We start from the raw sequence: 27517 nt of genomic DNA, 5'->3' as shown, positions 1-27517 counted from the left end.
TTGTTTTGCAAATTTTTATTGATATTTCAACATATTTTATCATTTAGGTCTATTGCATTAAAAAAAACCTGGCATACAGTTTGGTTAACCCATGATCACCAGTTTTTTCTCATTTTCCTATCCCACAGCCACATCAACGTGAGGGGGAAGAGTTGGCTGATAATAACACAACTGTTGAAGTAATGTAGAAGTAGATATAATATAGAAAAAGACATAATCATAAAAACTTATTACTAACAATTATGGTTTTCATTCAACATAGTCACAGCCGAAATGCTCAAGACGATATTTGAAACATGACTCTGTTTTAGCCTAATTAGAGATTTTCATCAATGGCGGAAAAACTTAAAGTAGTTAGCTTTTTGGTGCATCCGGTGTACAGAATAAAGGAATTGTTGATCGTTAATGATGATGATAATAATAAGAGGCTAATCTTTAGTATCCACGAGGAAATTTGTCTTACAATTTATGAATTAAAAATACGTTATAACTATAAACTCTGCTGTCTTGCTGCTATACCCCCCTTCCCAAATGGGAAATGCTTCGAGAGTCAGGAACCAGTTTGAAGCACTCAGTGCTACACCCTGACTGAACCTATAATGCTGCTAATGCCAAACTGAATCAACACTTGTTGCGGGGGAGGGGGATGTTGTGTGGGCGACTTCGTTCCGACCATAACTAATGCCCAGGCATTCATCTCTTTTCAATGAGATGATCCATAGTTTATTCACGACAGAAAGGGGCTGCAGTAATTGCTTCTCTGAACGAGTCTTTGTAAGGTGCACTTCATTACCAAATTTCCAGATGAAACAGAGATCTAGAAGTTTAACGCTTGAAGGAGCCCACTATAAATATAAGTGAACAATAGTCGTGTCTTACAATAAACTTGATTGGTACGAACCCTGAATGTGATATTGTCCAAGGATCCATCGTCGGGATACGGGGGGCTGTGCTGATCGTTGTTCTGATTAAAAGTGTCCTCTGTGTCAAACGTGACGTATTCTTCTGACACCACCATACCATAGACTTGTTGACAGGAGCCCTGAGACCAGATGATGTTAAGTCATCGTATTGAAATTTATCTATTTTAGTCTTAAATTGTCTTTCTTAAACCTGTTTGTTTAAATAAGTGAAAATGTTTTTTTTTTAATTTCACAAATGGAGACATAAATAGCCATGTTGAACTCTGTTTTGTGTATCAGATGTAAGGAATACGGAAGTCAAAGCAGGACGTTTTGGCGCAGGACGTTTTGGCGGACGTTTTGGCGCAGGACGTTTTGACGCAGGACGTTCTAACATTTATAGATACATTATATAGGTTCATTTCATTATTTCTTTAATTATAATGATACAGACCTATGTTATGTGCTGTTTTTTTAGGCGTTCAAGCGTATTTTTAATGCAAGGAACAAATAGCAATTCGTCCATTAGATGTTACATTTAAGTTTGTTGTGTAACTATTGCTATGTGAAGACTACACAATAAAATGTGTGTTTTTATAGTGTCCAAGAACAAAGTGAAATAGTGCTATAAAAAAAAAACGATGCAATTTTTGTTTAAAAAAAAAATAATAAAACGCTCTATTTATTGTATAGTTTCTCGAACTAAATATAAAAAAAAAACAAATAAACAAACTGATGTCAACTTGAGCGTTTCGCACATCTCACCTATAATCTATGTGAGGAAAGCAAATCAAAGTCGTGTATCATTGTTCGCGATATTTACTCATGAGGAAGGGTGAGAATCTAGGCCTATAAAATATTTATTCTTTCAAAGTATTGTGGAAAAAAAGGTTATTACAAAAAGTTTTCTGTTTTTTTTTTAATTATCGTCAAAATTCTCTTGCCCAGACGTCCCCAACTAAACAAATGCTCTAAAACGTCTGTGCCGAATCGTCGCGTTACCATTCAAAATTATTAATAAGCTTCGCAATTCTAAAAGAATAATAATAACCTGAGTGCACTTTTTAGCCCAGGAGTTTCAATTTTCTAAGCTTTTTCGCGTGTAACACAAAGTAATTGTTTTATTTATCAAGTTGGTAACGCGTCGCTACAACGTGAATTTATTTGAAAGTCTCTGACACTCTTCCACTTGGCATTGTCTTATGTTTTCATTTAGGTTCCATGCCAACCGCACGACCAGGCAGCTATCAAAAGACAAATATGGTTCCTTTCCTTCCGCCTCGGAAGCAATGGGTTCGCCAAGAAGAATCACTGGTTTTAGGTTCCTTTTTGAAACTGGTGCGGCAAAGTTTGCCACAGTTCGTGCATGTGAACCTGTTTTAGGTCCAGATGACTGGGCAGTTTTCTTTTCCTTTTTTTCTCTTGAATTAAGCAGCTTCCTATCTTTTGTTCCCGATGAGGTTCGTACCAGCACGCACAGTCTGTCAACATGCTGTTCAATTTTGAGCTATTCCCTCCAACATACTTTCATGGATACCTGTAGTTCTCATGTCGCGCTAGCAGACATCTCTGTAGGTTAGTCTTGGGCGGTCCCAGTGTTTGACAAATAACACACTCGTAAACGTATGCATCCCCTTCCCCGAAGCAGAGCAATGAACTTGACCATAAAACAGTAAATAGAAGAGTTGGAACTTACCCCATAACGCAGTAAATAGAAGAGTTGGAACTTACCTCATAACGCAGTAAACAAAAGGGTTGGAACTTACCCCATAACGCAGTAAATAGAAGAGTTGGAACTTACCTCATAACGCAGTAAATAGAAGAGTTGGAACTTACCTCATAACGCAGTAAACAAAAGGGTTGGAACTTACCCCATAACGTAGTAAATAGAAGGGTGACCTGTGAGGCAGCAATATTTTCTTGGTGGCTGGAGAATCCATCCTGAGAAAAATGTTAAGTCATACAATTAGGAAACTGTCTCAATGAATGACAATACCCAGCACACTAAAACCCAACTATATCCGGAAAGGATGGTTGGTAGTCAAACAGGACAAGCACTATACATAGCATCGGAGAGGCTATAATTAGGTAACTGTTATAGTTATGCGTGGAATCTGTTTCATAGATTATGTGCGACCAAAATGTTTCATATACATTACAAGTTCCAAATGTTTCATAAAGGCTATTATTTGTCCTAACAGATTAGTAAATAAACTGTAAATATATGTCCATATTGCTTTATAGACTATGTTTCTCAACTGTTTCATTGATTGTGTGTCTCAACTGTTTCATAAATTATATATTCCAACTGTAATTTATAGAATTATAAGCTTTGAAAGAGGCACGGACTTGTCTATGACTATAGCTGTCTTCGCGGATATCTTTTTTTTCAAAGCCCGAAATCGGCCAATTCACGAACTGGCCGGCTATTTCGCGAACTGGCCATTATCGCTTCACATCATGGGCGTAGCCAGGGGGGGGGGGTTTGGGGTTCAAACCCCCCCCCCCGAAATGAAATCCCCCCCCTCTTCCAAGGGGGGGGGGATCGGAATTTAGTGAATGATTTTTTGCTTTGATTTTGCTTATTTAAGGTGAGATTTTAATACTAAACCATCACTTGCCCCAGCACAACCAATGGGGTTTTGATTTTAAAACCCCCTACCAATGGGGTTTTGATTTTAAAACCCCCTACCAGGGGGTTTTTAGTTTAAAACCCCCTACCAGGGGGGTTCGAGTTTAAAAACCCCTACCAGAAGTTTTGAGTTTAAAACCCCCTACTAGGGGTTTTGAGTTTTAAACCGCTTACTTGGGTTTTTTGCAGCTAACTCCCCCTCTTCTATAAAACAAAAAAAAAATGCAAACGAAAATCCCCTAATTCCAAGAGCACAGTTAAGGGAGATTTTAATTTTAAAACCCCCTCCAAAATTTACGATAAACCCCCTCTTCAATATAAAAAAAAACTAATTAGGCACTCAAAATGTTATGAGCGTAGCTAAATGGGTTTTGACATAGTTTTGAGTTTAAACCCCACTTCAGCGGGGTTTGTAGGTAAAAAATAACTCTTTAATAATAAAAACAAAGCAAATTATACACTCAAAATGTTATGAGTGTAGTCAAAGGGGTTTTAAGTTTAAACTCCCCTCCAGTGGAGTTTGAAGCTAAAAAGTACCTATTCAATATAAATAAAAGCAAATTACTCACTCTAAAATCTATGAGCGCAACCAAAGGGGTTTTAAGTTTAAACCCCCCGCTAGGGGGGTTTGAGGCTAAAAAATACATCTTCAGTGTAAGAAAAAAGCAAATTACGAACTCAAAATGCTATGAGCGTTGCCAAAAGAATTTGAGTTTAAACCCCCTTCAGAGGGGTTTAATGCTAAAAAAATAGCTCTTCAATATAAAAAATAAAAGCAAATTACACACTAAAATTATTTGAGCGTAGCCAATCCAATCGGAGGTTTTGAGTTTAAACCCCTCTTCTACAGATTGAGTTCGTTTAAAACCCCTCCAGATGGTTTTGAGTTTAAGATCCCCCTACAGAGCATTTTGAGTTGGAAAACCCCCAACAGATGATTTTGACGATAAAACTTCTCTTTTCGATATAAAATCTTAAGCAAACTACAGTCACATAATTCTAAGAGCGTATTCAAGAGAGGTTACACATTTTTACCAGTGGCAGGGCTCCCTTAATAAACTGCAGTGAATAGTCATCTGCCGAAATTGAAAAACACTAAATGTGGCTCCACAAAGATGGCTAAGACAGATTTTAGGAGTCAGTTATTGAGATCGGGTTTAAATCAAGGAAATCCTATGCCGAACTGGGAGTCGACCCTTTAGTAAGATTGTGAGAGAGCGACGCATGAGGTTTTGCGGGACATGTTCTCCGACAAAATGAATTACGCATAAGAAGAGTTGTAATGATATCCTAGTACAACTTGAAGCCACTTTTTCATTGAGGTCCTCATGGCAGGTGGGAAGAGGCTTCAGACATTACCAGGGACAGATTTTTATGGAAACGGCTTGACGGCAAATGCTCCGAAAGGCGCAGGAGGGTCTAAGTCAGTAAGAATAGTACATTAGGTTTTTGAAATAAAACTTTTTAATAGCAGGAAAATGCACTGTAGATACCTCAGAACATGCATTTTGTTGGCTTTCAAGACAAGAAATAGTGCTTGGCGGCGGGGCTTCGCCCCGCGCTAAGGGAGCTCCTAGCGCTCCCCCAGACCCCATTGCTAGTAATGGCTGGGAATCTACAATTTTATGGAAACAGCTTGACGGCAAATGCGCCAAACGTCGCGGGAGGGTCTAAGTCAGTAAGAATAGCACATTAGGTATTTGGAATAAAACTTTTTAATAGCAGAAAAATGCACTGTAGATATCTCAGAATATGCATTTTGTTGGCTTTCAATATCAGAAATAGAGCTTGGCGGCGGGGCTTCGCCCCGCGCTGGGGGAGCTCCTAGCGCTCGCCCAGACCCCAATGCTAGTATTGGCAGGGAATATACAATTTTTCCACTAACTCATGGAAGAACCTATTCTTGGGCACAATAAACGTCTTCCGAAAGAATGAAGGGTCAGAATGCAATAAAGATTATGTACACACACACACACACATAAAAACATATAAAAAAAATTTCGGGGGGGGGGTAAAAAAAATCCACCCCCCCAAAACCCCCCCCCCCCCCCCGAAAAAAAATCCTGGCTACGCCCATGCTTCACATTGACATAACAATTTAGTAAAAGTTTTGACTTTTTGATAAATACATATTACGAACTATGATAGGTCAGATTTCGACGTCTAACTACACGATAAAGATATCCATACCTCCAGATATTATTGGCGAAGTGTAAAAAACTCACAGGATAATATCCATTATTTCTTGAAGTAATTGTTTTTTAGCTGGAGATAGCATAAATTAAATGAACCATTTATGTGTAAAACAAAAAAACTGCATCGATTTGTTTCTATCTTTGTTTCATTTTATTTTTAGACTATATTAAAACCCACTCAATATTATGATGTCAGTGACATAATGAATGAATATTATCTAATGTCTAAAACAACTTGTTTTAAACAAGTAACGCCATATGTTATTAATATTATAATATTAATGGCAGGAGATGTAGAGTCAAATCCAGGGCCTAGATCTAAAGATAGATGCAACATCTGCAAAAAAATATGCACCCTGAAACAGAAAGCCATTCAATGTGACACCTGCGATGAATGGTACCATGCATCATGTCTCCATATGAATACACCTGTGTATTATGCCTTAGGCAACAAAGACGCATCATGGCACTGTGTACCGTGTGGGTTACCTCAGTTTACATCAGGACTGTTTGATTCCTTTGATGCGGACACTTCTAACCCATACAACATCCTAAACACCATCCCGAACCAAACTCACCAACCACTAGCCAGATCCACTCCTGTTAAACCTAAATCTACTAAAATTAATACAACAGCCTCACTAAACAAACCTACTAAAGAAGTAATACCAAAATACCTTAAAACCTTAGTTATAAATTTTCAAAGCATTAGGAACAAAACAGCAGACTTAGAAATTTTATTAGAATGTGAGAAACCAGACATAATTGCAGGAACAGAAACTTGGCTGCATCCTGAAATTTATAATGCAGAAATTTTCAATAGTAATTATGAAATTTTTAGAAAAGATAGGGCTGATAATCATGGAGGAGTTCTTTTAGCAATAAAAAACACTCTTATAGCAGAAGAAATTACCTTACCTAACTCAAAAAATGTAGAATCAACATTTTGTAAAATTAATACCACCTCAACATCCCTAATAATAGGCAGCATTTACAGACCACCAAATTCTAGTTTAGAATACATGCAGGAACTATGTAATCAGATTACTACACTTAAAGAGACAAATAAAAATGCAGTTTTTTGGATTATGGGTGATTTCAACCTACCTGATATAAATTGGAAAACACTAACCATAGATAAACACCAAAACCTTAAGGACATAAATGAGCTTTTCATAGAAACTTTACACAACCTAAGTTTAGATCAAATCATTAAAAAGCCAACTAGATTAAACAACACATTAGATCTCTTCTTAACCAACAGACCTGGTTTAGTAGTTGATTATGAAATTATCCCTGGTCTATCAGACCATGAGATCATAAAAATACACAGTCAGATAAAAGCAGTAGCCAATACAAAACCCAAAAGAAAAATCTTACTCTGGAATAAATGTAACCTAACACAACTACACCAAGCTGCACTAAACTTTTCAACCTACCTGATATAAATTGGAAAACACTAACCATAGATAAACACCAAAACCTTAAGGACATAAATGAGCTTTTCATAGAAACTTTACACAACCTAAGTTTAGATCAAATCATTAAAAAGCCAACTAGATTAAACAACACATTAGATCTCTTCTTAACCAACAGACCTGGTTTAGTAGTTGATTATGAAATTATCCCTGGTCTATCAGACCATGAGATCATAAAAATACACAGTCAGATAAAAGCAGTAGCCAATACAAAACCCAAAAGAAAAATCTTACTCTGGAATAAATGTAACCTAACACAACTACACCAAGCTGCACTAAACTTTCAACAAACATTCTTATTAGAAAAAGACATTAACCAACCAGTCGATGACCTCTGGAATTTCATTAAAAACCATCTTAAAAGCATAATAGAAAATCATATACCAACTAAATACACATCAAACAAAATAAATAAATGCTGGTTTAATAATAGACTAAAGAAGCTTTGTAAACAGAAGGAAAACCTCTATAGAAAATTTAAAGAAACTAATGCAGAAAGAGTTTACAAAAAGTATATAAAAATTAAACACTTAACCCAAAAAGTAAGCAGACAGCTGCAGAGTGAATACATAAACAATGTAATATCTAAAGATAACAACAAAAACCTATGGTCATACATTAAGTCTAAGAAAATGGAAACAACAGGCGTAGCGCCATTAAAAGATGAACATAACATAATACATAATGATAATGAAACTAAAGCAAACATTCTAAACAAATACTTTGCATCAGCATTCTCAGCCCCAGGAGACAAAGACATATTACTGAATTTGAACCAAGTAGACAACATAGAAGATATAGTAGTACAAGAAAATGGAATTCAGAAACTATTAGCCAACACCAAACCAAATAAAGCTTCTGGACCTGATGGTATTCCAGCTAGATTACTCAAAGAACTAAGTAATGAGCTAGCCCCAGTGTTCAAAATACTCTTTCAGGCTTCACTTAACCAGGGCAGAGTACCAAAGGACTGGAAAGAAGCTAATGTCACCCCCCTATTTAAAAAAGGAGAAAAATCTGACCCAGGGAACTACAGACCAGTATCACTTACCAGCATCACATGTAAAATCCTAGAACACATAATATGTAGCAACATCATAAACCACTTAGACAAACATAATGTCCTCACACCATACCAACATGGCTTTAGGAAATATAGATCATGTGAAACACAACTAATAGGACTAATTGATGATTTTTCAAAAGGTTTAGATAATAGTGAACAAATAGATGCTATCTTACTAGATTTTTCTAAGGCTTTTGACAAAGTTCACCACCATAGTTTGCTTAAAAAATTAAAATATTTCGGCATTAATGGTCCACTGCATCAGTGGATTAAAGACTTTCTGATAGGGAGAGAACAAACTGTAATAATAAATGGCTCTAAATCAACACCGATAACAGTAAACTCAGGTGTACCTCAAGGTACAGTCTTGGGTCCACTACTATTTTTAATTTACATAAATGATTTACCAAATTGCATTAGTTCAGGAACAAAAGTCAGATTATTTGCAGACGATTGCATAATATATAGAACAATAAAAACAACACAAGACACAGATATTTTACAAAGAGAATTAGATGAATTACAGAAATGGGAATCAAATTGGAGCATGTCTTTCCACCCAGAAAAATGTCAGTTGTTAAGAGTAACAAAAAAACTAAAACAAATTAATTCCACTTATCTTATTCATGGCAAACCAGTATCACAGACTAAAAACGCAAAATACCTAGGTGTTATAATAAATGAAAAACTATCATGGAATCCACATATTGATGAAACTACAAAAAAATCAAACAAAGCATTAGGATTTATTAAAAGAAATTTCTATAAATCAAATAAGAACATAAAACTAAAATGTTACTTAACCTTGGTTAGGCCAATAATAGAATATGCATCCTCCGTTTGGGACCCCTCAACTCAAGAAAACATTAAGAAACTGGAACAGACACAAAATAGAGCAGTGAGATTCATAACAAACGAATATTCACATTTGACTAGAGTAACACCTTTAGTAAAATCACTAAATTTAGAAAGCCTTCAGGACAGAAGGCTCAAAAGTAAAGTAGCAATCATACATAAAACACTGAACCATAATCTTCAAATACAAAAACAAAATTTAATAAAATACTCTGAAAGACACAAAGATAAAGGCACATTCCTCGTCCCATATGCTAGGACAAATTTGTACAAATACTCCTTCTTCCCTAGTGCTATTAGAGCATGGAATGGGTTGCCTGAGCTAGCCAGGAAAACCAGTGACTTGGCAGAATTTAAGTCATTGGTTAATATGCATGACTAAATGCATGACGCGTAGGACGTAATCATCTTCTTTTTTGAAGTAACGTCTGTATTATATAAGATAAGATATGTTCTACTTTGCACGAGCCGAGAATAAATCAATGAAACCGTGGACAGAATAATAAAACAAGCAAAAAATAAATATTGCCTTTTAAAAGACAAAGCTTATTTAAGGGAAAGAATCGCACAATTACAGCATCATCTATCACTTCTGCAAGATTTGTCTATATAATACAAAATTAATTAATTATCACTAATTAAATAAATATCTGTTGTTGTTTTTTTTTATTGATTCATGTGTTGCAACAATGAATAATTGTGAAAAGTCTTCACTTGATCAGAGAAATAACGTCTACAAGATTTGTTCCAGACAGTATTTGTATTTTGGGTTTTTTGGGTTTTTGGCATATCGGCACAATTTAGGCCATGTCGTGCCCGTAATCCCTCAAGGGTTTTTTCTCCACAAGAGCTAAATGTATACAGTTAAGTCATCAAAAACAAGGTCTATTCACAGTTAAGATATAAAGATAGTAAAAAATTATTAATTAAAAAAATATGTTGTAAATATTACATGTTCACAATTTCTTTACCCTATCACAAATCAAACCTTCGCAGACAATCCCACCACCCGGACAAAGCCGAGTACCTTCCCAGGGTCGACATTATCAAGCAGTGTTTTTAAGTTGTGTGCTCCAAAATATTTCCCTATATTATCCTGGTATCTTCATATAAAGTTTGCAAAGAAGTCTCAGAAGTGACAGAGGCTCAGAGTGACAAAAGAAGTCTCAGAAGTGACAGAGGCTCAAAGTGACAGTCTCAGAACTGAGAGAGGCTCAGAGTGACAGAGTCTCAGAAGTGACAAAGTCTCAGAAGTAAAGAGGTTCAGAAGTTCAGAAGTGACAGAGGTTCAGAAGTGACAGAGTCTCAGAAGTGACAGTGGTTCAGAAGTGACAGAGGTTCAGAAGTGACAGAGTCTCAGAAGTGACAGTGGTTCAGAAGTAAAGAGGTTCAGAAGTTCAGAAGTGACAGAGGTTCAGAAGTGACAGAGGCAGGACATTCTCATTAACAAAGCAGCAGACGATCTGAAAATGATCGTCACAGTGAAACCAAACGATATTACACAAGACTCTACACTCTACAACTGCACTGCTTACCTAACAGTTTAGCAGCAGCAGAACATAGGATACTGGCATTGTGCGAAGTGGCCGGCCAAAGTAAAATAAACTTTTAATTTCAAGCACACTACTCAGCCATTTTGGGGTTTTGGTCATAACATATTGTTATAATATATATTACAAATATTTTTAAAAAGTCTTTTCATTTATACCAGCGGTTCTCAACCTTTTAAGCTCGGCGATCCCTTTTTACAATCCCCCACTCTGACGCGACCCCCTCCCCCCGCACACACACACAGTAATAGAGGAATAGACAAAAAAATAAACTTTTTCGATGGTCTTTGGTGACCCCTGGCAAATCGTCAATCGACTCCCAAGGGGGTCGCGACCCACAGGTTGAGAACCCCTGATTTATACTCTAATGGAATCCTGTGCTCTTACATGGTCTGGTCATAGACTTATTGCTTTTTAGGTATAGCCAAACTTTTTATTTTCATGTTTAATCAAATTACTTGATTTATTTAGGAAATAAAATACAACACCTTTCTATCCGGATATGAAATTCCTTATCAATGTTATGGTTATGCTAGCTATAAAAAAAGCTTTGTATCTCTACATTGGCCCTTTAAGAATTGAAAATTAAAAAAAAACCACTGATGCATGGAATAAAACGTAAGTTTGCATGTCCTATTATGGCACTGGCACTAAATTCGGCCACCGAATTTTTACAAAGGCATATATCAATGCCACCAAAAGATACAATTTGTTATATCATTTAAGTCAACAAATTTACATTGTAAAAAAGGTCCGAGTTCCCAACATAAAAGTTTAAATTTTGATTAATAGTGGTTAAATTGTAATTGTAATATTAGCAAGAAAAGCATAAAAAAAATGAAATAGCGCTTACAAACTAATTGATGAAAGTCATTCTAATCGCACATATTTATTATTGTTAGTCATCTCTACTGCAAATTTAATTACCGGACTGATCCAAACTAATTGATACAACTACGCATATGTTTTTTTTTAAAAATATTTGGATGTTTGAAATTCAGTTACCAACTTGTATTGGTTTAACAGCTTCTGTAGCTCTGTGAGATCTGGACCAATCTTTTAGTGTCGGCTAGGGAGAGGGATAGGCGCTCAGCGAACACAACTCTACTCACGTATATCGTTAAAAATGTATATTTCTTTTAGTCCTTTAATAGTTTAAATTGCTTGTGTTCTTACCTGCAGCAAAAGTACATCTTTGTGTCAGCACCGTACTCTCCAGCGGGCAGCGTTCCGTTGACCTTGTCGTGGTTGTCGTTGCCATCTTCATCATCCCAGTAAACCCAACCCGACAGAAAACCTGCAAATTGATTTCCATGTTGAGTTCCTCTCGTAATGCTCATGCTTGTGCCGTATTTGTGTCTATCTATCTGTCTATCTATCTATTTCTATATCTATCTATCAACATTGACTCTTAACCCTTCGCTTCTGTTGACAATGTCTTCGTCTCTCTCTCTCGCTTTTCTCTCTCCGTTGTTAGCTTTCTCCTCCCCCCCTTCGCCCATTTAACGTCTCTGCTAGCCCCTTTCTCACCTTAAACTTATTCCATACCTGCAGGACAAGCTGGCGAGTATCTGTGGATGCAGTAGGATCCTTTGGGCCAGTCAGGAGCTTCAGTTCCTGTAGTTTTGACACAGAACTGTTCAACGATTCGCTGATTGTTAAACTCACCTGAAAAATCAACAAAAAAAATTTAAGAAACATTCGGTATGATAGAAAGAGATGAAATCACATTTTTAATAATAATATATCCTCTATAGGATAGCTTTTGATATTTTGAATAAATACTAAAAACGTTAACAGCTATAAACACGATATTGTTATGCTTCAATCAAGACTTCTAACACACATGGGAGCCTGCACAGATGCTGGGCTTTTCAGACGCTCTTTAAAGAACTGGATAATGCTTTAGTACACCTTTAAAACGTTTATTTAGAGGAAAAATGGTCGTCTATTCTTCTCTGTAAGCGTCTCTATTGTCATTCTTTTTAGCGTCTCTAAGTATGTCGAATATCTTGTCTTATTTTGTCTACTCTTTTGGTCCCGAAATTACTTCACGAATAACTATCAAATATGTCTCATAATTATATTTATAATATTACTACAACTTAGTTGACATGGCATGAAAAATATTATTTTCGTCATTGTATGACACATGTATCCATGCAGACACATTCACTCACCTTTAGTGCAGTCTTCTTTGAATGCTCATGAAAGTCAACATTAAGCACTAGTGGCAAAAATAATATTTTATTTGTATTTCCCAATCCATGGTACACTATCGTATCGAAAAGGGGGTAGGGGCCAGAGGCGTTACCACCACCTACCTGACCGATGCTCTCTCCGAGAAAATGGAGAAAACGTATTTTTGAAGAGAAATTATACAGTAAAGACAATGTAGTTAGTAAATATATATTATCAGGGGGAAGTATGGCGAGAATGAATATGCTACTTTGTTGATATATTGATATGATAGTTATATCCCTTCGTCTATGTACTCCCAGACCCAGGTGAATGTGAATAGTCTTGCACGTGTTATGAACTGAATGTTTAGTCTTCATTGAATGTGCGAGACAGTGTTTTAGTCAGTGAAGTCTTGTTCCCGGTCCAGAAAGGTTGGACGGTTGCATCCTGGACTGGTGTTTGTGTATGAATATTTCCTGAGAGTTGATGGCATTGTGTGCTGTATTGGATATTAAAGTTATTGTTATTTTTCATGGACAACTGGAGTTGGTGTTGAAGTTTATCTAGTAATAATTGTTCTTATTTGAGTAACCCCTAACGAGCCAAGCAAGAAAAAGAACCTTGACACATATATATGCACGTTCTTGATAATGTAAAATATTCTTATACTGTATACCCCACCCTCTTTAACCTATAATTTTCACCCCCCACCCCCCATTTGTTTTCTACAAAAAAGCAGAATGCTTAACCTACAATTATCCAACAAAATGAATCCAATGACATTCATTATATATTATTACTCATTATATCATTGACAAAAGATTACGCTGATAGTAGGCCCTGGCGCTCCGAGGAGAATGGGAGGTAGTGAGGTTGGATCAAATTTAACCCACGAAACACTTTGATTTGGGAAAATGTAGAAATTACAAGTAACATTTAAGTGGAAGAAATTTGGTGATATTTTATGGTCTCAGATGTCCATATTGAAACAATGGGGTGGTCCGTAAGTACCTTAGAAATCCTTAACGTCTTTACAATTCCTCTATTCAACTCGTACTGTCGTGAAACATTCTAAGAAAAACCTGGACACGGATCTCGAAAACGGCTCTAAAGATATTTCTAGAAATTTTACAGGATGTATATCATTTGGAAAAAAAATATACTAGTACGTTGGCCACACCGGGAAAACTCTATTTTAACAGTGATAATTTTTCAAAGTATTAAAAAAAATATATTTGGCTGGGGAACTAGAAAATATTGATCACGAACGGACTATGTATCTTCAGGTATTTCCGCATTCACTCAAGAGTTGAATAAATTACTATTTAAGAACATTTCGCGCAACTTCTTCTAAATCTAGATCTAAAGGCCTATCATTGGAATATTATAAAGCCTAGTAGATCTACTTATTCATTTAATTAAGATTCTTTCTTGAAAAGGGGAGGGGAATGGGGTATTATTTTTAATGCTTTTCTTGTTTATTACACTATATCTATTCAAGTAGAACATTCGAAATGGATGGGTGAGTAAAATCTTCAAGGCGGGTGGACAGGGTTTTCAAAAACGGCTATAGCGATGTTGAAATTGATGTAAATCGTTGGGAAAAGAATTACTAGCTCATTGGCAACACTGGGAAAACTCTGGTTTGACCGTTTTAACTTTTTAAAGTATAAAAAAAAATAATTTTAATTTGGCTAAGCATACTAGAAAATATTTATTTTTAGAATGCCGGATTTCGCACAGATACACCCTCTCTCTCAAACACGCACATCTTACCGGCCAGGTTTAGGGGATTCGAGAAACTGTTGTGAGTGAAGTAGTACTCGGGAGTGAATTCCCTTGAGCCGTATTCCCATCTGGTGAGTCCGTCACTGGAGCAGCCAGCTTTGGGCTGAAGTAAGCCGAACTGGCTTGCTGGCCAGGCCAATGGAATAACAAACGAAGTTGGATCTGTGAAGTGGAAAACGAAAGAGAGACAAATGACATGCAAACATACAACGGCTATCAATAATAATAATTGAAGATAGTGGTGAAATATTATAGAAAAAAAAGTAAAAAGTAGTTTGTTTTTAAGGGCCGAGCAAGATATACTTCAAAGTTATTGTTATTTAAAATATATATGGTCTGAACCCATGGAGAGTCTAGATATTTCTCTCGTATGGCTGCCTGATCGTATGGTATGCGCTCTGGACTGTCGTTCGATAGTTTCGATTGGCCCAGGTTTGATCTCTTCCTGCTTCCATCCCCTGCCGAGCTGCAGTCCAGGACGTCTAGCCTGTTCCTGCTGTATCCTTGTAAACGTCTATGTAGTCCAGAACGTCTAGCCTGTTCCTGCGGTATCCTTGTAAACGTCTATGTAGTCCAGGACGTCTAGACTGTTCCTGCGGTATCCTTGTAAACGTCTATGTAGTCCAGGACGTCTAGACTGTTCCTGCGGTATCCTTTCTAAACGTCTATGTAGTCCAGGACGTCTAGACTGTTCCTGCGGTATCCTTGTAAACGTCTATGTAGTCCAGGACGTCTAGACTGTTCCTGCGGTATCCTTGTAAACGTCTATGTAGTCCAGGACGTCTAGACTGTTCCTGCGGTATCCTTGTAAACGTCTATGTAGTCCTGGACAACTAGACTATTCCTGCGGTATCCTGCCCGCCGCCATCCCCTGTCGTACTGTAGGAGGTTTGGACCAAGACGTTGGTGAAATGTCTTATAAGACAACCAAGCAGGACGACAAGCAAAAGAAACATCGATAAGTGAAAAAGTTATTACCATTGGTTGGGGCAGTGAATGTCTTGGCGTATTCTGTCACTGCCATCTTCAAATTGGCACCGTACTGGGGCAGGAGGGAGAGCAGGTTAGCAGGACAATCTGCTGGAAGCACGCTGGAGCTCCAGTGAAGACTCATCACTACTTCGCTAATGGGGAGAAGAACTAGAGTTATCGGTTCAGGATTCTGCTGTGAACCTCTCTTCACCGTCTGGGTTTCAACCCCGAACTGTAGGGTGCAATTCATAAAAAAAAAATAATTGAATAAGTAAATATACCAAGTGGTTGTGTATGTTGGTTAATGTTGCCTGCAGGGCTTCAAATTTAAAAAATAAATTATTACTGTACCTGTAGATGTTGACTATCATAGTTGCCAATTTCTTCAGCGGGAATGCTATAAGACTCAGTGTAGTTCTTATAAGCTCCACTATTCCTCACTGCAGGGTTATTCTAATGAAGAAGAATTCATATAAACAATACTCCAATTATATATACACACACATATAATGAGGCTATCTTTTTACAAAGCTTATATCAACTCTGTCTGTCTTGTAAAAAGTTTGATCATGTTATTTCTCCCACATCTATTCTCGGATCAAGTTTAAATTTTGCACAATTATTTATTGTACCTGACAAAAAAAAAAAAAAAAAAAAAGAATCAATAAAAAATAATCAATTAGTTAATTGATTATTGGTAATTAATTATTTTGTTTGGTATCGAATAAAGATATAAAATTACTTGATGTATGTGATGGATTAAGTTGAATTATTCCCTTTATACTTTGACGCTTAAAAGTTTGAAACTAACAATAGATAGTTCAATAGATAGTTATGAAATCTTCTATTTTCATAAACACTTCGCTGGCACAGTGGTTAGTGCATTGGCTTGAGGCGGCTTGAACTTTGAACCCTCAAGTTCGAATTCAAGTCGAACCACTTTTTATTTCTAAAATACATTTAAAAAGCTATCACGGTAACCTTCACACTAATACTCCCATTCTCCAAACTAATTGATACTATCACACTTAATATAAGCTTTATTTTTAAAAAAGTATTTTTTAAAATATCGTTCTCGTTTTTTTTTAGGGGTTAGCGAAGTGTAATTAAGTGGTATTAGCCGTTCTAGATATTTGAAATGCCTCGTGAATATTTGTGTTCGGATAATGAATTATCTGCATGTCCTACAGGTTAAGTTATCAGATGAGTGTAAGGCTACTCACAGAGACCAAAAGTGCGGTGATAAACTCGGACTTGCTGCCTCCTTTCTCGGTCATGACAGAGTAACCATAGTCGAAGGAAATCACGACATGCTGTAAAAACGTTAAAGGTAATCATGAGGATAAATATGGAGAGAGAGAGAGAGAGAGAGAGAGAGAGAGAGAGAGAGAGACATAAAGATGTTAAGTACTTCAAAGTTACAAGGGAAAGAAACAAAGTAGCGATCAAAAAAAAAGGCTATGATCAAAGTTAGAATGACACCTAAAATCCCAATTCAAAAAGAAAAATAATAATGTGGTGTTTAACAAACATTCCGCACATGGTTAATGTCAAGGTTGCATTGATATCCTCCCCCCCCCCCCCCAAAAAAAAGGGACAGAACTGAGATGATTCAATCAATTGTTTCTTCTTTAATTGTTTACTTATTCAATTGTTTACTTATTCAATTGTTTACTTATTCAATTGCTTACTTATTCAATTGTTTACTTATTCAATTGTTTACTTATTTAATTGTTTACTTATTCAATTGTTTACTTATTCAATTGTTTACTTATTCAATTGTTTATTTATTCAATTGTTTACTTATTCAATTCTTTACTTATTCAATTGTTTACTTATATAATTGTTTGCGTACTTAATTGTTGAGCTATGTAATTGTCGACTTATTTAATTTTTTTACTTATTTAATAGTTGACTTATTTAATTACTTACTTATTTAATTGTTGACTTATTCGATTGTTGACTTATATAATTGTTGACTTATATAATTACTTACCGTGCCCCAGTTTTGAATGAACTGGACGTAAGGCTGCAGAGAATATGTGGACGGAAGTGAGCACAACGCATGCGCAAACGTTGGCTCAATCAACGGTGTGTCTAGAAGCTCTGTCTTGTAGCGCAGCGTTCCCAAGGTGCACTGCGTAGTGATATCGTGAAGAACGTTCCCAGAAGGCCCGGAAGTCTCACGGACAACGCGTTTGTATTCTGACGGCCAAACAAAAAAGTTCATAAGTTAGTAAAACAAATACTTAAACAATTCTTAGTGCATACTTGAGTGGTTTTTTTTTAATGTTACACTAACAGTCTTCTATCTACTATGGCAACATTGTATAGTGAGGTCAACAGAGAGTGTGACCTTATATACCTACTTTTAATATAACAGGATACTTACGGTCACTTTCCACGAAAGCCAGTCCTTGGATGTCAAGGTCATTCTGACTGTCCACCTTGATCTGTTCCAGAAGCTTCTGCTGGTAGCTCCTGCCGGAATAAAAGGTTCGCTCCACGGCCCCGTTACTGCATGACTGTCTCTGGACCCACTCTACCTCGGTCGGCCCTGTGCTGTTCTGGCTCGAAGTGTCATTGCTGCTGGCACCAGTCACTCGCAGGATTCTTCTGGTCGCGTAGAAACCAGGATCCGTCGCTGTTGAAATGTCATAGATTCAAATAAATAATTTCTATTTATGAGAATATATTATATTAGTATCGACTGTTGCTGACAATACAATGTTTTCTTTTGTGAAGAAAACCAATGGTCTACGATAGTACTCAAATATTGAACATATAAAGGCAGCACCATGAACCAAATTTTTTAATGTGAGAAATAATTGAATTTAATGTTCCTTATTTTCGTTACATTAAATTAAATATTTTCGCTCATTAAAAATATTTTGTCCCTGGTGCTACACGTATATACTAATATGCATGTATCATTCATTTGTTTCATCCATTGGCTTCACATTGATAGCCACAAAAGTTGCATTAGTACCAGATAGGGCCATGACACTAGTTAGAAACTTGTATATCTACGTTTTATGCTTGTCTCGCTAATGATTTTTTAAATCTTTGACTAAAAAAAAATCAAAATGGATCAAGGCTCATTTCCACTATATGAAGGATCAAAACATTTCCTGTTTGTCTTGTGTTTCTGGCAGTGTAATACTTCGTCAATACTGAATTAACAAGAAAAGCAAAACAAATATAAAAAAAACAAAGCAACAAAGCTTTTATTAAGTGTAATAGTATCAATTAGTTCGGTCATTTGATTAACTTTGTAACAGATCTAGACTAACAATAATAAATCTGTGCGTTTAGATTTTTTTTACCAATTGTTTTTGTATAGCGCTATTACATTCTTTTAGCTTTCACAATGTGCTATGATCCTATCACTTGTGTAGACCAGTTGGGAAAGGTTGGTGGAGGGGGTAGGGTAAAGATGTATCTGGGTCAATGTTACCGAGATCGCTTTTTACAGACATAAAAAAAATAAAAAACATATTCGCTCAGGACTCAAGCCTCTTCATGGGTACTAATTCAATTTATACCACCACATCTGTCAAGTACGATTACTTTCCTTTGTACGATACGAAACAAAATAGTAAATTATAAGTTAATCAAATAATTGGTTATCTTTTTTTTTCTTGTTTTGTCAGGTACACAAAATAATTATGCAAAATTTCAACTTGATCCGAGATTGGGTGCGGGAGACATAACGTGTACAAACTTTTTACCAGACAGACAGACAGAGTTGATATAGCTTTATAAAAAGAAAACGCAGATAGTGTGAGCCACACTAATAAACTATCTACATTTTCACTATAACATAGACGCATGGCATTTCAAACAGCATGCCAAAAGTAATAACTATTAACAAAACGCATACTTAACACACAAACACACCACACGGAACTAACAATGGATTCGTATATCGACCTTGATTCAGATAATTGGGAAACCATGAGTGCAGCCTTTAAGTTAAAGTAAAAAAGATAAGGTAATCTTTTGTGCATATTTTGTCGATAAGCATTCGGTCATTTGATTTCATTTCTAACTACTTTGACTACATGAGGCTTAATCTAAAGGACACAGTTGGCTGTGTTTTATCTATTAGTTTAAACATGTGCAACTCTACATATTGTAGGCAATTGAAATGAAAGTTTTTAAAGTAAACTTTCCCAACCCACTTACCCAATCTATAAAACTATTGGCCCTACTGACGAAATAAAAACTATAGGCCCTACTGACGAAATAAAAACTATAGGCCCTACTGACGAAATAAAAACTATAGGCCCTACTGACGAAATAAAAACTATAGGCCCTACTGACGAAATAAAAACTGTAGGCCCTTCTGACGAAATAAAAACTGTAGGCCCTTCTGACGAAATAAAAACTATAGGCCCTACTGACGAAATAAAAACTATAGGCCCTACTGACGAAATAAAAACTGTAGGCCCTTCTGACGAAATAAAAACTGTAGGCCCTTCTGACGAAATAAAAACTATAGGCCCTACTGACGAATTAAAACTATAGGCCCTACTGACGAAATAAAATCTATGGGCCCTACTGACGAAATTATTATAATTTTTAAACGTAGCAGACGACAGAAAGGTATAGGACCAATAGATATTTAAGTTGTGGGTGTGAAATAAAAAAAAAATGCGGCGAATCCATGAGTTTCTTCTATGAATTTAAAAAAAAAGAATTAAACTGATTCTTATTTACAGAAAATTGTTTCATTCTTAGGAGAGTTAGAATCTTCAAACTGTCATGTGATGCATCTCTTTTCTTAGAAACTATATTTATTTATTGAGGCTGTGCTAAATGGTAAGGATTATAAGCCAACGATTCGAGTGCTCATACAGAGTCGTGTTGTTTTGTTTAACTTTACAAAGCATTTATAACATCAGAATTGAGATACTTCTAAAGTGAGTTATAATAAGATACTTGTGAAGGAGCAAAGGTCTGTAAAATAAAGTCAATAAAGGAAAAAAAAAGTATTTGAGTACTCATAATCTCGTTCAAAACTGATAATCTCGTTCAAATCTGATAATCTCGTTCAAATCTGATAATCTCGTTCATGTGTTACATTTAAAAACCAACCATCCTCACCTTTTCCGCGAGGAAGAAAAAATTGCTATCTTACCTTGATTACAGTACTTCCAATGACTTCAGAATCCAACTAACTTTAATAGGTACCTGACTTTAGTTGGGGAAAGTAAAGGCGGTTGGTTATTAGGCTGGCCACATGACACCCCGCTAGTTAACCGTTGGCGAAAGAAACAGATGATCTTAACATCATCTGCCCTATAGATCGCAAGGTCTGAAAGGAGAACTTTTTTTTACTTTCTATTCAAAGTGGCTATTATGCCCCACGCTTATCCACGTGTTAATTTAAAGTATATTAAGTCATGACTGATTCAGGCAACCCATTTCATGCCCTCACGGCACTTGGGGAAAGAAATGGCTCTCATCTAAATTAGTCCTAGCATAAAGAACCAGAAATATTCTAGGTTTCTGTTTAAGTACTTGTGAACGAGATTAATTAAAGCATTTATAAGGATTTAAATCTGGTATGGTTACTTGGTCGTGCGGTTTGCGCGCTGGACTGTTGTTCGGACTTGGTGGTTCCGGGTTCAAACCCGGTCCGCTCCCATTCCCCCTCTCCCTTCGGGAAGTTTGAACTAGGAAGTAAATTATCTTCAACTCTGAAGGAACATCCCAAACATTTTACAAACATACTGATATTTCCACCACACTTTTTTTTTTGTTTACTGAATATGTCATAGAAATCATGTTTACCCTGTGAGGCGTCGTTTCCTACAGAAGGATTGGCTTTGACCAGGTTATAACCAACTCCTATCCAAGGCTTGAAGTAGCTCAACGTGAAGTCTGCTTCAATCTTTGGAACAAGACAAAGAAGCAACACAAAGAAATACATGTTCAACACAAACTCGAAACCAAAAGTCAAAGAATAATCATGAGATTAGATCCAATGACTGAGTCCAATGAGTCTACAGGATCTACTTGGAATCTATCGGTACTTTTTTTTTAAAGCAAGCATTTTACTTGAGAGTTCTCAAAATTTGGTTAGGTAAGAATACGATAAAGACTTTCAATTTATTTTCTAAAAGCTTATTTCAATTCACTCTGTCTGTATGTCTGTCTGTATGTCCGTCTGGTGCAATTTCTGAACACGTTACCTCACTTCCCATTCTCGGATCAAGTTGATACTTTACACAATTATTCGCTGTACCTAGCAAAACATAAATCAAGGAAAAAAAAACAACTAATTAATGAATTAACTAGTGGTTAATTATTTTGCTTGATTTTCAAAAGTTTTGTTTTAATGTGGAGTTGTTCCCCTTAGATAAGCCTTTAAAAAAAATAAAAAATTTCTTGTTAAAAGAATAAAAGTGCGTTAGTTCTGAAGCTCTAGCTTTGTTTGCGAAGATCTTATGTTCTTTACGGCGTAGTTCAAGACCTTGAAACTACAATTATTGTTTGGGACAGTTTGGATCACAGGTCAGAAGTGGTCACGAGTTAGCCTTTCCGCTTTAGTACATGATCATGAATCTCATTTAAACTAGAACAACAAACTGAAATGACCTGTTATCGTTCTGCTTTTTGTCTTCTTAATTCAATGTAAAAAATAAATAATTACATTTTTAAAAATAAATATAAAGCTATTCTTTTTTAATTTAATGTTACTATAATTTACGTTGAACACACACACAATAAAAAGAATAATTATCAAATAAATTGTAACATCAGAACAGTTTGAGATACATTGCGTTTAAGATAAGCAAACTTTGACCTTTATTGTACTATCGACGGTGTCAAAACAACATTTACCTGCCGCAGCTTCAGATAATACATTTTCAAGACTTTTTTTTTCTTTTTTTTTTCTTTTACTAAATTAGTAATTATAACTTTACCTTTTTTTTTGTCAGTATAATACTGGCTGTATTACTTCCCTAGACAAAAAAAAATTCTTTCCACATTTCACCCTTTATCAATAAATAGTAATCTTTTTAGTGTACAGGATAAGGAATAATTGTTAAACTTTACATTTTTAAAACCATATATTAATTTTCGTGCATATTTTGAGCACCTTGAATCAGATTGAAAATCACAATCTCAACAAAAACAGTTTACTGTGAATATTCTTAAGTAGGAAAATCTTCAATAATTCTAATTTGTAAATATATTAATTTTCAAATTGGTTTGTAATAGAAAAATGCCTCATGAAGTCATTTCGTCAGTAGCTACTTGTCCTTTTATAAGTCTATGTCGGAGGTTGTTATGTCTCTACTCAGTTCACACAGACATTCCCCACATAATGGCATTTACCACAACATGGCATTCAATTCACCACATCATGGCATTTACCACATCACGGCATTTACCACAACATGACATTCACCACAGCATGGTATTCACCACAGCATGGCAATTTACCACATCTTGGCATTTACCACAACATGACATTCACCACAGCATGGTATTCACCACAGCATGGCAATTTATCACATCATGGCATTCACCACAACATGACATTCACCGCAACATGTCATTATCCCCATTATGGCTATCACCACAACATTGCTACATGCCCGTGTGCTTGCTGTACCACGGCTATATCACTTATTCCGTACCGGGGGGAAATCGTTAGTCAATGGAATCTTTTTTTTTTTAAATTGAGCCAAAAGGTGGCCGGCGTTACAGAGGTGCCCCCCTACAAACGGCATGTCTACGTGGCGTCATTTGAAAGAGGCTTTTCAAAACTAATGCTAATTAGGAGCTATTAATTAAGAGTTTTTGAGACACAAGTTTCAATTCAGGCAATTCTGTACATTAAAAACGTAGTCGCAAAAGGTCTTGAGATTTTAAGTTATTTTATAAGTTTTCAAGTTTGAAATCCAGAAAAGTAAACTTTTAGTTTGTATTTTTTTAGTTGTTGTAGGCTTTAAAATATACTTTTCCTAAGGTTGCATTGTGTCATTAGTCGTTGTTACAAAACGAGCACTTCATGTTATAATGCTAAACTGTTTCCGTTAGGAGGTCTTTAAAGTTTACTTAGGAATGTTCAGTTGATGTTTAATAAGTTTTAAATTTTCAACTCTTATATTTCCAATTATGTGATAACTAATGATAAAATGTCAGAGACAACAAAATTGTAATCTAGAGATCGGCACTCCTTTGAACGTTGTTTTAACAGAAATATACGAACTGTTTTATGGCGACACAAAAAGAACGAAACAACGATAGTTTGTAATTGGGAAGATTTAAGGGGGGGGGAAGCTAAGGGCTAGCTCACCGAGTGGCACTTCCTCGTGACGCCACTGGCTAGATCTAGATCTCCGTTATTTGCTTCACAGAAGAGCATGCATTCTCCTATAATTCTATACCAAAAGTAAGGTTTTCTGATTACAAGAAAAAAAAAAATTGTTGAAGTTAAATCATAACAAGGTAGAATGTTCAAATGTGAAAAATGAACAATTCTGTCAGAACATGGAAAATAAATGCGGAAATAATGAGTTACGTTTTCTTAATGTACATCTCTGAGATATTCAATTGTTTCGTTAAATAGAGGATAATTTTTGAAACATGTTTTTAGAGATCCCGAAATTCTTACAATATTGTTTTTATCTTTTAATGCCTAATATATAATTATATAATATAATAAAATACAACGTACTGAACATATATATATATATATATATATATATATATATATATATATATATATATATATATATATATTTATATATATTGGCCTACTATATGATTTTTCTTTCAAAATTTCCAACTGACCAGACGTATGAATAAAAAAAAAACACGTAACAAACATTTAAACTATTATTAATAAACTATCATGTAGTTACATAAATTTTATGTCCTTATTGAACTTAAAATCAATATTTTGTTAATCTATGGGAAAATGAAATCCTGAAAATAAATTCATCCTGATTACTGAATAAAAAACATAGAATTCAACTTGTAACCAATGACGTGGGGCTTATAATTGAGTGCTGTACACGAACAATTTATTGTGTTGATTAGCCCGCTTTGTGGTACATGACAAGTTTCAGGAATTCAATCGCACCAACAAAAACATTTATATTTCTTGGATCCCTTGGGCTTCCATAGGAAATAAGGACAGATCCTTCCGAAAGAATCCTAATAATTTCGCTCGTCTACAACACAGGACAATGGGCAACCACGTGATCGTCGAGATTGGACAGTTTATCAACAATTTTAACGTGAACTGTTGTGTAAACCGTCAACTTACGTTAGTGTCTTATGTGTTGTTGGCAATGTAATCATGTAATCTCTTCAGTACTGAATAAACATTTTTTTTAAATTAGTGATAAAACCTCTAATCCATCAACTCATAGGACAGGACCAATTCTGCTGATGTAATCCTGAAAATAATATTCTTGAAATGAATCACTTTCTGAGAGGTTACGTCAGTTTTAGCAAAGATAAAAATCTAATGGCTGCCCTTCTGTCCATTGATCAAGAAAAGGCTTTCGATAGAGTTGACCATTCTTTTCTGTTCCAGGTGTTGGACAAGAGTAAAATAGGTTCTTATTTACTGGGGTTTATTAGGCTATGTTACTCGGGAGCAACAAGTAAATTGTTAATAAATCACTCCCTTAGTTCGAGTATAGGTTTGAAAAGGCCAGTACGCCAGGGGTGCCCGTTGTCACCATTTCTATACACGCTTTGTTTGGAACCTCTTCTGGAATCTATTAGAGTAGACAGTTCAATTGTGGGTAGTAACATTCCTGGCCCAATACCTCTTGTTAAATTAAAAGCTTACGCAGATGATACAACGTTTTTCCCATCAAGCGAGAGCGATATCATCAATATTTTGGACAAATTTAAGTCTTTTGGACTGGCTAGCGGGTCAAAAATTAACATAGGAAAGTCATCCATTATGGGCTGGGTAAGTGGAAGTTTAAATATACCTCCTCGCTCAACCTGACAGTAGTGGACAGAATAGGATCTGTGGTAGAGTTTGGAATAGTAATGCACTTTATTCTTTCAAAGACCAGTGGGACAGTATTTATACTAAAACGTGTAACTTGATTAAAATGTATAAGCATACCTTGTCTACCATTTTTGGGAGGGCGATTTTGATTAAATAATGTGGTCATTGTCATTCCAAGGGTGGTCTATATGGCGATATAATGGCGAGTATCATAGAACTTCCACCCAATTTCACATTCAAGATGATCACAGTAATTAGAAACTTTATTTTTAGCAACATAATTAAATGTATCAAACATAACACTTTGATCCAAGATAAAAAAAGACGGAGGAATTAATTTACAGGATATTCGAGTTAAGATCAAGGTATTAAGACTTTAGTTTGTGGGACAGAAACCCTATAAAGTTCTCATTGGCAGTGTACTATTATGGTATCAGAAAGGGGCGACTACTTATAATTCGGAATGATACCCCACATTATTTTGGTGCACTTGTTCATCCATTTTATAGGTCGGTTTCACGAATCCTTTTGAATAATGAACACTTAACACATAATAAGTTCAAATTTACACGCCACTAAAGTACACACTAAAGGAGAACTTGGGTCTCAGAATAAAATGGGGAAAAGAAAGAGGTATAACAGAGTTTAGGGATTCCTTAATAAATCTTCATACTAAGCACATTGCGCCCAAGGCTATGAAAATAACCTATAGGCTCATTTTGGCATGATAACCATTATGTGCAAGAAATTTGTTGTAAATGTAAAATATGTAACAGTCCAGTGGAAGTGGATGAGAAACATTTGTTTCTAGAGTGTCCGTTGTTTTCTAAGGTGAAAAATACTGTTCAAAGTCTGTTCGATGCTAATTGTGACTCAGATGTCGATGTAAATCTGGCGATCCTTTTAAATAAGGTTCCCAAATTACGTAACAAGATCCTTGGGAATTTTAACCTGTTGGCCTTGAGATTATGTCTATCGACAAATTGTAAGCTTTGAGCTAGAGAACTTAGGGGAAATATAAAGGATGATATGTGTAGGGCTGTATATTGGTGAATGTATATATAAACGCTTGTGGGGATATTTTATATGCATGTAGGTATTATGTACTGTTTAGTGTATGCGGAAAGGTAGGATATATATGTATGTAGTTTTTAGTATTAGCCTACATTAGTGGTTTTCTAATTGCAAATGTATTTGACTTAATGGAACTATTTACATAAAATAAATGTCGGGCTTGTATTGGCATGTATTCAGTGGCGTAGCAAGGTACCCGAAGGCCCGGGTTCAAGAATATGTTGGTGCCCCCACCCCCACATGCACAACCCAATAAAATGTGCCAAAGGACATTCCAATACAAGTAGTGTACCTTTTTTATAAGTAATTAGTAACATTGTCATTACGTTTGATTCAGTTAGGACTCCAACAAGTAATAGTGTCTTAAAAGTTAATTTTTATACAATTTCTTAACAGAATTAAACGACTTAAAAAGTGTTTCAAATGACTAAAGAAATGTTTTATGAGTTCTACATTCTACACATTTACATATATATGGTACTAAAACACTTCTAGTTAAAAACTTTGAAATATGAATACAAACTTAATCTAATTCTACTTCCATCATTTAACAGTAAATACATGGAACATTTTTCTGGCCTTCAAATAGTGAAGTCGGTAACCAATACATCTATTTCTAAACTTTTGGCTGTTTCTCGCTCATTGGAAAGAACACCAAGTGAAGCAAACCAAATTTCGAAAATGAAGCTAAACTAAACAAATGGATACAGACAAAGTGAGAAATAAGATGCAGGCTGTGAAAATGTTTGGAAAACTTTATGATAAAATGTTATTGTCTATGATAAAAACAGCCAATATGTAGCTGTTTAAGATAAAATATAGCAAAT

General features: G+C 35.6%; 1 protein-coding gene across 1 annotated transcript; it reads right to left on the bottom strand.

Annotated features, from left to right (window-relative positions):
- LOC106079745 (uncharacterized) lies at positions 1-21644 on the bottom strand. The gene is made up of 12 exons (XM_056012840.1): positions 21419-21644; positions 18012-18263; positions 17616-17824; positions 16843-16932; positions 15971-16072; positions 15626-15851; positions 14636-14809; positions 12227-12346; positions 11855-11975; positions 2774-2843; positions 902-1042; positions 1-171 (listed from the first exon to the last, which is right to left on the bottom strand). The coding sequence occupies exons 1-12, from the start codon at positions 21555-21557 to the stop codon at positions 118-120; spliced, it is 1698 nt and encodes a 565-aa protein (XP_055868815.1). The 5' UTR covers positions 21558-21644; the 3' UTR covers positions 1-117.
- Between the last annotated feature and the right edge of the window lie 5873 nt (positions 21645-27517).

Source organism: Biomphalaria glabrata, chromosome 15 (assembly GCF_947242115.1).
Source record: "Biomphalaria glabrata chromosome 15, xgBioGlab47.1, whole genome shotgun sequence".
Taxonomy (NCBI): domain Eukaryota; kingdom Metazoa; phylum Mollusca; class Gastropoda; family Planorbidae; genus Biomphalaria; species Biomphalaria glabrata.
This window is presented reverse-complemented; position numbering and strand designations above follow the sequence as displayed.

Coding starts and splice junctions, on each gene's coding strand:
- LOC106079745 (XM_056012840.1), bottom strand. CDS start 21,557: ATGTATTTCTTTGTGTTGCTTCTTTGTCTTGTTCCAAAGATTGAAGCA. Junction 16,933..17,615: donor TCATTCAAAACTGGGGCACG/GTAAGTAATTAT, acceptor ACGTTTTTACAG/CATGTCGTGATTTCCTTCGA. Junction 11,976..12,226: donor CTCGCCAGCTTGTCCTGCAG/GTATGGAATAAG, acceptor ATCAATTTGCAG/GTTTTCTGTCGGGTTGGGTT.